The sequence below is a fragment of the Camelus dromedarius genome, chromosome 14 (assembly GCF_036321535.1).
Source record: "Camelus dromedarius isolate mCamDro1 chromosome 14, mCamDro1.pat, whole genome shotgun sequence".
Lineage (NCBI taxonomy): Eukaryota > Metazoa > Chordata > Mammalia > Artiodactyla > Camelidae > Camelus > Camelus dromedarius.
In genome coordinates this window covers 13,018,692-13,032,862 of record NC_087449.1, presented here as the reverse complement: position 1 = coordinate 13,032,862, position 14,171 = coordinate 13,018,692, and the positions used below count along the sequence as shown (strand labels likewise).

General features: G+C 32.8%; 1 protein-coding gene across 5 annotated transcripts in view; it reads right to left on the bottom strand.

The window, feature by feature from the left end:
• USP33 (ubiquitin specific peptidase 33) overlaps positions 1-14,171 on the bottom strand; it is a 53,848-nt gene that overhangs the window by 24,285 nt on the left and 15,392 nt on the right. For 4 of the 5 annotated variants that reach the window (XR_010383786.1, XM_031465425.2, XM_031465423.2 and 1 more), the window contains exons 2-9: positions 8,899-9,030; positions 8,652-8,705; positions 8,158-8,220; positions 6,857-7,006; positions 4,768-4,870; positions 4,314-4,383; positions 3,062-3,175; positions 1,434-1,512 (exon numbers count right to left, since the gene is read on the bottom strand). Coding sequence is in view for 4 of the 5 variants with exons in the window: in XM_031465425.2 (XP_031321285.1) it covers positions 1,434-1,512; positions 3,062-3,175; positions 4,314-4,383; positions 4,768-4,870; positions 6,857-7,006; positions 8,158-8,220; positions 8,652-8,705; positions 8,899-8,979 (714 nt within the window). In the remaining variant the exon portion in view is untranslated. Of the gene's footprint in view, positions 1-1,433; positions 1,513-3,061; positions 3,176-4,313; positions 4,384-4,767; positions 4,871-6,856; positions 7,007-8,157; positions 8,221-8,651; positions 8,706-8,898; positions 9,031-10,350; positions 10,506-14,171 lie in introns of those variants that run through there. The other variant, XM_064493431.1, reaches the window with a different exon arrangement.

Genomic DNA, 14,171 nt, shown 5'->3' with positions numbered 1-14,171 from the left:
AAAAATGTTGGCAAAGATGTGGAGAAAAGGGAACCCTCGTATACTTTTGGGATTGTAAATTGCTACACCCACTGTGGAAAATAGAATGGAGGTTTCTCAAAAAACTAAAAATAGAACTACCATATGACCCAGCAATTCCACTCCTGGGTATATATCTGAAAAAAAAAAAAAAAAACTTATTTGAAAAGATACATGTACCACAATGCTCATAGCAGCATCAGTTATAATTGCCAAGATGTGGAAGCAAGCTAAGGGTCCATCAACAGATGAATGGATAAAGATGTGATGTACATGTGTGCATGTGTGCATGAGCATGTGTGTATGGAATGGAATACTACTCAGCTATAAAAAAGAATGAAATTTTGCTATTTGCAGCAATAAGGATGAATCTGTGAGGGCATTATGTTAAGTGAAATAAGTCAGACAGAGAAAGACAAATACTGTATGATACCATTTATATATAGAATCTCAAAAATGCAGCAATCTAGTGAATAAAACAAAAAAGAACCAGACTAAGATATAGAGAACTAGTAGTTACCAGTTGTGAGAAGGAAAGGGGGGCGGGCAATATAAGTGTAAGGAGGAAAAAAAGAGTTAATATGGGATTATATGAAATCATGTATGTGAAACTTTTGAAAATTGTAAAGCACTAGAGAATTTAAGGAATTTTTCATGAAATAAAAAATTAACTGAAATTTAAAAATTTTAATAACTTTTTGAAAGCTTTATCTAATTTTGTACTATATCTCAAAGAAAAATCCTTGATCAGCCTGCAATGTTTACTAAAAATACAAATCCATAGGCCTCAACTTATCTCTCATATCTACCAAATCAGTCTCTGTGACCCAAGAATTTGTGCCAGAAAAAAGTTAACAGGGTACAGGTATGTTTTGAAAAAGAATATGTGAGGGTCCAGAAAAAGACTCAATTATATATTAATGTAAGCATAAAAATGAAGAAGAAACTTAAAATCAGATAAGAAAATTCTTTAATTTGGTACAATTTGTTAGCTGTGAAAAATTAAATTTGGATCATATTATGATATGAAATATATGACAGATGTACTAAAGAATTCAATTTTTAATTAAATCATAAATACAGAAAATATAGGTAAAAATTTATCTCTGGATGTGGAACTTTTCAAAGCTAAAAGCACTAGAGTACACTGACATGTTTACATACCCCCAAACTTAAAATTTCTGGAAAAATATGAAGTTAAGAGAAAGGTAGAAGAATATAAGCAAAAAATATAATGGGTTATTATTTTTAGCAAATAAAGACATTATTAAGTGATAACCCCCCAAAGTAAATAGACAAGTAAAATAAATTATAAGGGAAGAAATACAAATGACTATATAATGGCATAATGCATAATAGTATTTTACAAATGCATTACAGATTAATATTATGAATACAAAGCAATAAAGACTTACCTGCTGAGAATACCCCCGAAATGTTGGGTTTACAGTTTTAATTCCTTGAAACAGATTAGTAGGCACAACAGATCCTGGCCTGAGGAAGAAAACATTTTTCATAAATTTGTGATTTTTAGTTTTTATTTTAGAAATGAGCATAAAGAATTCAAAGAGTTAAGGTGAAAATTATTTGTGTTTCAAAGAATCATTCTAAATTCCAGTAGTACATTTCATAGGCTCATTAAATAACTTATTTCTGATATTTAAGCTACACTTTATAGTTCTCCTTAATGAAATGATCATGCTGTACAATGTAATTTTTCAAAAATACTTCTAATTGCTTAAAATAATATTTTAATTACATAAAAGTCTGGGATAATTAAGTATACATAGTACACTAAAAAATGTACCAACAAGTTTCTACTGTATAGCACAGGGAACTATATTCAACATCTTGTAACCTATGATGAAAAAATATGAAAAGGAATATACGTATGTATATGTGTGACTAAAACATTATGCTGTAAACCAGAAATTGATACAACATTGTAAACTTACTATACTTAAACAACAAAAAAATTTAAACCAACCAAGTACCCATGAAAACAAAAATGAAAAGTTAACCAGATGTGAGATTTAATTGCTTAGAATTCTGTACTACGACACTTCTGAAGTTAGTAAATTTCCAAGAATATTAAGTTTAAACCATAGTTTCAGGGCAAAGAAGCTTAAATATAGTAGTTAAGGGCTAGCTCTACCTTTGCAGAAAGGAATTTAGAAACAGAGCCTGTGGCAGCAGTGCATAATATCTAATAGGGATAAATGAGAATAGACAATTCTGGCTCTTGAATATTAGAGATGTGAATGAGATTTATCTTCACATTCCAAAAGAACTCATTAAAACCCTCTTTTCTAAAGGAGGGTATATAAAGCTCAGTGGTAGAGACTGTGTGCTTAGCATGCACAAGGTCCTGCATTCAATCCCCAGTACCTCCATGAAAAAAAAAACAATAATAATAAATTATTAAACCTAATTATCTCCCCTTTCCCCTCCACAAAAAAATCCTCTTTTCCTAGCATACTGAAGTAACAGTTAATAATAAATTTTTAACTTAAGAGATACTCTTTATTAGGGAGTCAAATATCTCAAAGAAAACTGAGGCACTTAAGAATATAACAATGTCAAAGCTTTGTTGATTATTTTCTTAGGAGTAAAGGTGAGCAGTTCTTAGAAACCATCAAAAGCAATTTTCTCAATAGTTCTAATACAAAAACAGTAAAATATTACAGCAAACAATTATTCTTCTAATGCTATACTTTGATGCAAATAAACATAAGCAGAAACATAAACATTTATATATGTCTCTATGGTCAGATTTTAGCATTGTGACAATGCCTATTCCTGAATTAAAATTCAAAAGCGTCAGTAACAGCAGCTTCAGCAGTTCAACATTTTATCTCCAGTTCAGATACTTCTTTTGGATGTTCAGTTTCAAACGTAACATGCCCAAAACTGAATTGTCTCATATATGCTTCTCTTCTCCTTTTTTTTATCTCTATAGACGCACCTGCAAATGTTTAGTATTTATGATATTCATTTTAAAAATATAATAAAGAAAATAAACCTATTAAGTACAAGTACATACCTGCTTTTATGCCACAGTTCTGTCATCAGTTTGAGATAACTTTTACAAATAGCTGGTTTCTTATCTGTTCGGGCTAGTCCTCCACAATCAAGAAAAAACTGTGTCAAAGGTGGGCTAGTTTCAAAAAAGAAAAATGTTGTAACAGAGTCAAAGCTTACTATTGATTGACTTCTAGTCATTCAGTGAATTGACAGCACATAGAGCCCTGTATCTATTATTTCTTTGCTCCCTTTTACAACTTCACATTCATTTCTTCCTAATCTTGCTCAACCCATCAAACCAGATTTGACCCATCACATCAGAGTCTGCAACGCTGCCAGATCCAGTCAGCACCTTTCATTTCCCTCTCAGCAGCATTTGTCAAAAGTGATTTACTCCCTTCTCTTGACCCATGTAATGCACTTTTCTACTTTTTTTCTTTACCCTTCTGGCAATATTTTCCCCTCTTTATTATTTTTTCTGCTCTTACCAGATATCTAAATATCACGTTTTCTTAGGACTTGGCCCTATGACTTCCTCTCTTCCCTGGGTGATCGCCCACAGAACAGTCCAGCCTGCCCTTATCTACTTTACAGGACCAAGATTAAGACAGAAGAAAATCCAAATACTTTATTAGAGACTCTCCATGTACTGAAAAATAGAAAATATTTTCCTAGGATTTCTGAACTAAAAGTGATTTGGGGAATTAACTAGTTCAAGCTCCTTATTCACTAGATGTAAATACAACTAACTTCCTCAAAGACAAACAACTAACTTCCTCAAAGACATACAACGACCCAGGATCTGAGCCAGGGTCAGCAGTCTTAGACAACTACAGACATGAACAGACTAACTCCAGTGGGACAACAACGGATCGTGTCCCAACCCAGCTTTTTGCCAGCTCTACCTTAGGAGTTACTCAACAAGAAAGAAGAAATAACTTTTCCAGGAATAGTTACACATTTAGGTTTTAGTTATTTTCTAAGTGGGGACATTTCAGAAAGGGGGAGAGTGACATTTATTGAGAGGGGTGAGGGAAGAGATACAAAAAGAGATTTATCAGACCCTGTTGGCTAGGGGAAATGAACAGAATTGTTAACTCTTTCTCGTGTTAATATTAATAGTAGTAGTACTACTATTACTTTCTTTTCTCCTCTTTCTCCTCTCACTCCTCCTTTTTTTTTCCTGAGCATACTATAGCAGCATGGTTTTCTGCTCCAAGAGTAACTTTAAAAAGCTATACTAACAAAACAAAATTAATTTCTCTACTTACCAATTAGAAAGAGCCTGCAAAGCTGCATTCATATAACAAGTGTTCCCAATATTTTTCAAACCTGTAAGACCTATTAAGAAAAATTTTAGGTTATGTCATTATTCAACAATACCATGACTCAATTTTGGGAGTGTTTACTGAATATGTAACTAGGTAATCATTACGTTCCCAAACTTGCTCAGGAAATACAAAATACATTATGGAAATACAAACAGCAACTTGAACAACTCAGAGAAGCCAGAGTTATACCAAAGTGTTAATTTTCAAATAACTATTTAAATACACACCTAAAGGGTTAAAATTCCCTTATATCAATTACAGATCAGAAAAAAATCTGTACTAAATCATATACAGATAGTTTAAACTCAGAACCGAAGGTTTTAGTAAAAAGTTTTCTAAAGACATGGTTGGGCAGTGCCAGACAAGAGAGTGTTATACAGGAGAATTATTTTACCTCTGGCCTTAAGTTCATCTTCTTCTTCCACTTCTATATCCAGATCGTCAAATACAGCAACTAGAGGAGTTTTTAGTGTTGTGTTACTGGGTATTTTAAAATCCTTGATAACAGAAAAGATAGCAGATTTGAACAAATCCTTAATTAAAATTCTAAAAAAAAATGTTTTCTCATATGTTTATCTACACTCTAAATATTAAATGATTATATACAACTCCAAGAAATCAAAGTATTAGAATAAAATTTATGTTTATATTTTGAAAGTAATAAGGTACTATACTAGGTACCAGCATGTCACTTTTACTAACATATGCACTTGAATAACAAAGCCCCTTGTGACTTTCCTGAATTTAAACACAATTAACTCCAATTCAGTGAGATCACATTACAGCCACAAAGACCTAAGAGCACATATCCTATATTTATTCTTTACAGATTTTGCCAACTTTCTACAGGAAAAAAAATACTGAAGTTTCTCCATCATAATACACCAACTTATCTGTATCTGTAATTCTCCTGATACTTCTTACTGAAGCTAGTTTGCATCCTTTTATACATATGAAGTAGTTTTAAATTATAAAAAAAAAACCCAATATTAATTCCTGAGAATTGGATTAATTCAAGAGGTTGCAACTGGTCACCTGTTGGTCAAATATTAGTCCACACTTTAAAAAAAAAAAGTACAGAAACAAAACAAAAGCAAAACTTTGAGTTAATATTTTAAAAATTGGGAGAGCTCACATAAAAATCAGATTTTGCAAGTTCTCTTGTAATAGCAGATCAAAGTATACTGGACCAACTTAGCAACAATTAGTGGGAAGAGGAAACTGAACAGCAGCATGGACTTACCATGTGCTGATTCTCCAGCTTATTACAGCCTTATTCCACTTCCACAAGGCATACATATGCACTTACACACACCCACTTTATACATGTACATTCCTGGCATCTATAGATACTAGACATTTGGACTGGCCCCATCTTCTCATTTCTCAATACAGAGAAATACAGAGGCTTAAAAAAAAAATCATTCAGAATCTTACCTCCTAGAAAACTGTTTGAAAAATCTTAATGACATCTGAATGGTTACCAATATTGTTAATTTCATAATTAATGCTCTGATGAACAGGGTGTTCAAACAGCCTAATTTCTAAAGAAATTTGTACAAATAACTTTTTTTCTTCGGAGTAATTTCTTCAACAATGGGATCATCAGGAAATTGCATGAAATTAAATTCATGCCTTTTATGAGTTATAAATATAACTCACCATAAAATTACTCATAAGCCATTAGAAAAGCATCAGTATATTCATTTAACCAGATTCAGCACTCATTAAGAGTTTGCAATCATAATCTATTTGTGCAGAAATGGCAACAGATAGCTGTTTATTTTCAAACTACCAGGGCATTAAAAAAAAAAAAAAAAAACACATTTCTGAATGGTAAATAGGTGTCATTGGGTGAAATATAATAATGGTGATTTATTAACTAGAGTTATTCAACTGAAACTAAAATGCAACGAGTATACCTTGTCTAAAATCTAGTCACTTTAAGTTATATAATGTGTGAGACAAGCAAGTTTATTATCACAAATATCTACCATCAGAATGTGATACAAAGATACAACAGAAAAAATCTAAGAGAACTGTTATCAAAGAACACAAGTTTAAAAATACAATGTAATTTTTATAACATACATGAGGAAAAAAATTAATTTATGGGTTAATTAAACCATACAGGGCAACTGATGATTAGAGTAAGTTAGAAGCCAACTATTCTTATTTTCACATTTCCCTTTCCTATTTTATGTGACTAGAAATTCCCAAAATTAAGTGACCCACCTTTGCAGGCTTACATATATTTTGTAACCAAAGATTGATGCTAAGCTTTAATATATTCTAACTGGTTTTCAATAAATTAGTAAAATGTTCACAGTTGGGGTGAAGCGGAGAGGGATATAAGGAAAAGAGAGCTGAATTAAACTACGAGTTTGGTAGGAGTCTTTTAAATCTCAACTACATGACAGATTCTGAAATTATTACCTGAAGATATCTGGTATTTTAATTATATAATAGATTTAGATGATTACCTGGACACTATTTTCTTGTGTTTGAAGCGGTTTTACATGAGGTAATGAAGGTTGGGTTCCTAATTTCCTATCCAAAAATACTTCTTTGCTGCAAGCATAACACCACACTCGAAGAGTAGTAAGATTCACAGTTAGGTAATGCTTTGTCTCCTGTACAGTTTCATGGGTGAGGGAGAAGAGGAACCAAAATTAGTTATAGCTGAAAACATTTCAAAAGATTATAGAAGATAAACTGCTAGCCTTTGATGAATACACTCAAAAGAGAAGATTTAAACTGGAGTACTAAAGAAACACTATTTAGATAGACTGCTAAAGCATAGTGAACAGTAACAATATCTAAGCCTACTCTAGAAGTTATTCTATCATCATTTTTCACCACTATTCACTATAAAGATAAACACAAGAGTTATTTTAAGATTTTGCCTTGCAGTTAACAATATAAGACAATAACTGACAATAGCACAATAACTATTCTAGGAGATCAGAATGGCAAAAAAACACAAATGACAAATCAAAGCACAAAACAGCTCAAGCAACAGTGAATGTGATCTTGGATATGTGAAACGCTAGCCTTTCTCAAGTAGAGTTCTGCAAGAGAACAATGCCGTATAGAAAATGACTTGACTGTTTTCTCAATTCTCCCAAGAATGGTACATAGTACCACCAGTCTAGATGCACCAAAGAGAAATAAACTAACTATGTACAATGATGCCTGAGAGCCTTGGTGTATTCAGGCTTAATTAATTCTCTTGAGGAACCGTGGATGAGGACAGGTGATGCCATAGAGATCAATATGAAAAAGACAGCTCATTCTCAATAAATGGATACTTTAGAATGGGAGATCTATCTGATACTATAGAAGAGGCATGCCCGAATTGCACAGGAACACCAAACAACCAGGGTGAAGTAGAAAGGGGACACCAGATAAGAGGATGTACAGGAAAAGGTAATATAAGCTGAGACTTGAAGTTAGCCAGGTACTGTCATAAGCCTAGACATCCACTCTTGACTTCAACTCCCATATCTTCCTAATATTCCAGCTATCACCTCTACACATCTGGATGTACACTTCTTAAATCTCTACTCTCTTAATTACAACCTCATTCTAATATTGGTCTTCTTAGCAATTCTTCTCCCTACCTTTTTATAAGATAAGGCTTAACATCTTTTATGTAAAAAAAGGAGGGAGGCAAAATTTTTGATCTCAGTTACAACTTGAATTAATAATGTTGTATTTACTTTTCCTTTCCTTCAGGCTCTCTTTAAAAAATGTCTTGCATGAAATTTTTCTATATACATACCTGAGAATGTATGGTGCTATGATCTACTTGTGATTCACCACAGCCAACATACGAACATCTATTCTACAAATAATTATACAAAAAGGAAAATAAGGTATTTTATAACATGTATAAATTCACAATAGCAGCATTACAATTACATTTTCAATTAAGTTTTGATCACATGTTTTAACTTAATGATTAAACTTCAAAAGTCAGTTATTTTAATCAAAAGATACTAGGCACAAAAGAATATAACCAGAATATTTCTAAGCTAAAAGTTGTGTCACTTCTAACAAAAGGTGAACATAAAAGAGTTTAGTGACTTACTAAACTCTGCAAAAACTGTAAGTTAAAATTCAAAGTCTGAAGTTTAATTTTTATAATCAATAATGATCTTTTAAAAGTATGCTCATTTATGAAACCCTCTAAAGTGTCAAAAAAATCTTCTAGTTATCCTTATTTGGATACAAACTTTTATAATATCAAATGTTTGAGAAGAAACATAGACATACCTCCAAGCATGCCCAAAGGTTTGGTCCTCTAACTTTACAATCCTGACAAGAACCCTATGAAATGAAAATCACATAAATAACATCACCACTATACTGACACATCAAACAAATACTCACAAATATTCACTAATATCATAGACAAAAGTTTGAGATTCAGGAACACAGAATATGACAGTAATTTATACAAAAACACATATTTGGGAGAAAAATGAATATGATTTTTTAAATGAAGGAAAAAAACTCTTACATGAGATTTTTGTATTAAATCTTCTTTCGTTATTTCACCAACTGAATCCAAATGTGGACAATGATTTCGAAAAGCTGACATTTTGTTAGAAATGTTTTCCTGTTTCTCAATGCTTTCCAAATGAGGTAATACCTACAGAAAAATTGACCAGAAAAGTTAATTTTAAAAGTGCTAATATATTAAAAATTATTAAGATACAAGATAAAAGAAAGAACCATACATGTTTACAAACTGCCCTACAAAAAGTGTATTTTCAAATATGCCTAGGTTACTGTCACAATTAAAGTTAATTTGAACATTGGAAATTTCTCTACTAAATAATCATTTTATTAAAATTGATACCCATGAGTCAATGTAAGTTTGTTTTTCCATCACTTTCACTGCTTTTTACTCTTTCTCCCATTTCACTTTTTAAATAAAAGGGGAAAACATCAGGTTACTCGTTTTAAGTATTTTTATCCTTTCTTATTTTTTAAAAGATTAATCCTCAAGCTAGAATGGAAATTGAAAAGAAAAAAATTCAAATGGAAACCTTCATTTTCATACTAGCAGCCCTCACTGATGCTATAAATGAAATAGTTTGGTATCCGAGCAATAAACCAGAATAGTCACTTTCTATCAAAGTTTCTCAACCCTGGCACCACTGACACTTTAGGCCAGGTAATTCTCTGTTGTGGGGGTTGTCCTGTGCATTGTAAGATATTTAGCAACATTTCTTCTACCTACTAGATGCCAGAACACCCTCACTACCACCGTGACCTTGACAATCAATGTCACTAGACAGTGTAAAATTTGGTCCTCTAGGGGGAAAGTCATTGCAAGCTGAGAAACACATTATTATAAGGTCCTTTCAACAACCCTGAGATAGGTATTATTATCTTCATTTGCGTATAAGGCTAAGAGAGGAAAATCTGAGTTTACATTATTAACATCTGGCAGAATTAGGATCGGAATCTCATGCGTAGGAGCAAGGACTCTGAAGTCAAATACACCCAAGGATACCACTAAGAGCAGAGTATCGTACCTGACTTACCAGGCATTGTAAGAATTAAATGAAGTAGTACATGTCATTTGTGTGGCACACAATACCAAACATATACATAAAATTTTATTAGGCACTCTGCATCACCCCTTTATATAGTTTTTCATATGACCAGTAAAGGTCGTACCTCCCTCCCTTAGGAGACAACCAGTTTAAAAAATGAGAGAAAATAACTAAGAAATGAGGTAATTTCCCAAATCAATTATAATTTTCCTAACACTCTTCAGGAGTTTCCTCAATTCCATTACGGTAAACAGAGGGCAAGGTATTTTTACAATCCTAGGACACTAAGTTTTCTCCAAGACATCACAATGTACTGCAATGTCACTAAATTTTATCTATCTCCACTGCAAATCTTATGAATCACAGAGCTAACTGATACACAGCATTCAAAGAACAGATTATCTTACGAATGGTTTAAGTGAGTCATCTCCAAGTAGAAGTCTTAAGTCTAACTCAGTAAGGATTTCTATGTCTTCTTTGGACTGTACATTCCCCAAACAGGTTTTTCACGCCCTTCATTCATCTTTGGGGTTTGAGAACACTATTTTGGAAAAAATTAAGGGACTTTCTAGGAAAGAATAAACAGTTATAAATATGCTAAAATACTAAAACATTAGTAAACACATTAAACAAAAAGGTTCTATCAAGTCAAGTAATAGTAAGTCCAATATTATACTACAACCTACAAAATACAACAGGAATCACTTTGGGGTTAACAGCAAATAAGTCATTATTTCTAAATAGTACATTATTATGTGATATTAAATAACCCACACTCCTGACTTTCAGAGCATGCAGTTAAAGTAATTGTTAATATTTTCCATTTTTAATTTATGTATGGAAGACAGTTTCCCACCCACTTCTTACTTCCCTTTGTGGTTAGAGACCTCTTTCCTCTTATCCAATTACTTCCACTGCCAGCCATAATGGAGTAACAGGGATCAAATCTGCCTTCTTACCTTAAATAAATAAGGAATGAGACAAAATACATAAACTAATGATTTTCAGACACTGGACAACAGGCAGTAAAGGACACTGATCCCTAAGAAAATTAAAACAAGGTAACTGCCCCTGATTTACTGCCTGAAGAGAATTTCCAGGTCACAATACAGATAGAAGAAAACCCAAACAGATGGTGGTGGTCTCTAGTTGAGATACATAGATGAAAATTCAGGGAGGCCAAGGTGGCTAGAATTCACAAGGCAGAGTAATAGGAAACAAATGAATAGAGAGCAAGTGAACTCTGGAGATTTGTAAAGGGCTACAATTAAGTTTTCAGTTGAGTAGTAATGAGGAAGTACTGGAAAGGAGTTGGTAGGACAATTCTCAAAGGCAACACGGGTCTGTTTGTTTCCATGAGCCAGAGTTGAAAGATTTCATAATACAGCGGGAACAAAACGTTGTCTGGGGAAGGTATTGTCTCAGTACTGGGGAAACATTATCCCTAGACGAAAGACTACTTTGGTTCTGCCTTCAAAAGCTCAAAAGCAAGCATTACAGGGTCAAACTGTTTCCAAGGAATTTAACAGTGTCCCAAAACAAAGATGAAGGACATTTAGAAGGAATGAAAACACCCAGCATCTGAGATGATAAAAATAAAAACTTCTGGAATTCAATTCAAAATTATTAGACATACAAAGAAGGAAAATCTCACCCACAGTGAGGAGGGAAAAAAAGAGACCCAAAAACAACACAAATGATAGGATAAAGAATACACATTTTAAGGAGAGACATGGAAGAAAAAATGACCCAAATCAAGTTTCTAATGTTAAAAAAAAAAATCTGAGATGAAATTAACAGTAGAGAAGACAATACAAAAGAATGATGCACTTGAAGACATAGAAAAAGGAAACTGTTCAAATTGAATCACAAAGATTGAATTAAAAAAGAGCATCACTTAGCTAGATGGAAGTCCAAATTTGATGAAAACTAAAATCCTTCAAATTGAAGCAATACAAACAAACTCAAAGTATGATATAAGAACAATTATACCATGGCATATCAAACAAGTTGCTTAAAACCAGTTATAAAAAGGACATCTTACAAGCAGCCCCAAAAGACCCGATGTATACTAGAAACAATGCAAGCCAGAAGACTGGAGCAACATCTTTACAGTTTACTGAAGGAACACTGTCAACCAGGAATCCCATAGGTAGGAAAACAAAGGCAAAATAAAGACTTCTTTAGGCAAAAGCTGAAAGAAGTTATCATCAGCATACTTGCGCTATAAAATTTGTATGTATGCTTCAGTATTTTTTCATGTTCATATAAATCATACACAAATAAATCCATGTAAAAAAATTTACCTTTTAAGGTTAAAAACAAAAACAAATAAACCCATGTAAACATAATGCATGGGCCATTATATTTATATTAAATGGGACAGTTTATAAAAATAGATTTTTCAAGATTACTTTCCAAAAATGCTATAACAACATTTCCACTAGTAATATAAGGGAATACCATTTTCTGCACAGCAATACCATTTTCTCCACCGGCAATAGGTATGATTTTTTTTTTTTTTTTTTACTTCTGTCACTTGATGAGCATACTGCTATATTTCACTAGTACTCTACTTTGCATTGCCGTTACACGCCTGGCTAGCTCAGTTGGTAGAGTATGAGACTCTTAATTTGCATTACCTGGACAACCTGTGAAACTGAATGTCTTTTCATGAATTTTTTTGGCCTCCTAGATTTGCTATTTCATTAACTGATTTTTTAAAATCTTTGTCCTTTTCACAACTGGGTCAACAGCCTTTTCTTATAAAAAGAATCCTGTCTCTCATACTGTAATCACTTTTTCAAACTTAGTATTTATTTATTACATTTTTAATTTTTTACTTTAATGACATACACATTAGTTTATCACCCTAACCATCTTTAAATGTACAGTTGAGTAGCATTAAGTACACTCATACCGTTGGGCAACCAATCTCTGGAATTCATTTCATCTTGCAAAAGTGAAATTCTACAGCCATTCAACAGTAACTTCCCATTCCCCCTCTCACCAGCCACTGGCAACCACCATTTTACTTTCTGTCTCTATGAATTTGACTAGTCAGGGTACTTCCCAAGTGGAATAATACAGTATTCTTTTGGTAATTTACTTATTTTACTTAGCATAATGTCCTCAAAGTTCACTGATTTTTACAGTATATGCCAGAATTTCCTTCCTTTTCCAGGTTGAATAACATCTGATTGTATGTGTACACCGTTATTTTCTTTATCATTTCATCCATCACTGGATATTTGAGTTGCTTCCATCTTTTGGCTATTGTGAATAATGCTGCTGTGAACATGGCTGTACAACTATTCGTTCAGGTCCCTGCTTTCAATTCTTTTGGATAGATATCCATAAGTGAAATTGCTGGATCATACAATAATTCTATTTTAAATTTTTTTAGAAACCACCACCTACACATATATGTGTGTGTGTGTGTGTATATATATATATATGTGTGTGTGTGTGTGTGTGTGTGTGTATATGTATGTATGTATATATATATACTGCCAACCATAGTAGCTATATCGTTTTACATTTCCATTTCAGTGCATGAGGGTTGAAATTTCTTCACATCTTTCCTCATCAATACTTATTTTTCTGTTGTTTTCTGGCTTTTTTGACAGTAGCCATCCTAATACTTGTGAGGTGATATCTCATTGTGGTTTTGATCTGCACTTCTTCAGTTAGTAGTGTTAAGCATCTTTTCAGGTGCTTGTTAGTCATTTACTTAAATGCCTTCTTTGGAGAAATGTCTATTCAAAATAGTTTCTCTATTTTTTTTAAATTGGGTTGTTTCTTTTTTGTTGAGTTGTAGGAGTCCCTTATGTACTCTAGATATTTAACTCCTTATCAGATATATAACTGGCTAATATATTCGCCCATTCCAAAGGTGACCTTTTCACTCTTTTGACTGTGTCCTTTGATGCACATAAGTTTTTAATTTGATATAGACCAAATTTATTTACTTTTGTGGCCTGTGTTTTTAGTGTCATATCCAAGAATTCACTGCCAAATCCAATGTCATAAAGTTTCCCTCTTTGTCTTCTTATAAGACTTTTAGTTCTTATGTTCAGGCCTTTGATCTACTAAAGTCAATTTTCGTATGTGGTATAAGGTAAGGGTCCAATGTCATATTTTTGCATACAGATACACAGTTGCCTAATACTCTTTTTTGAAAAGACTTTTTTCCCCATTGACAGGTCTTGGCACTCTCATCAAAAAA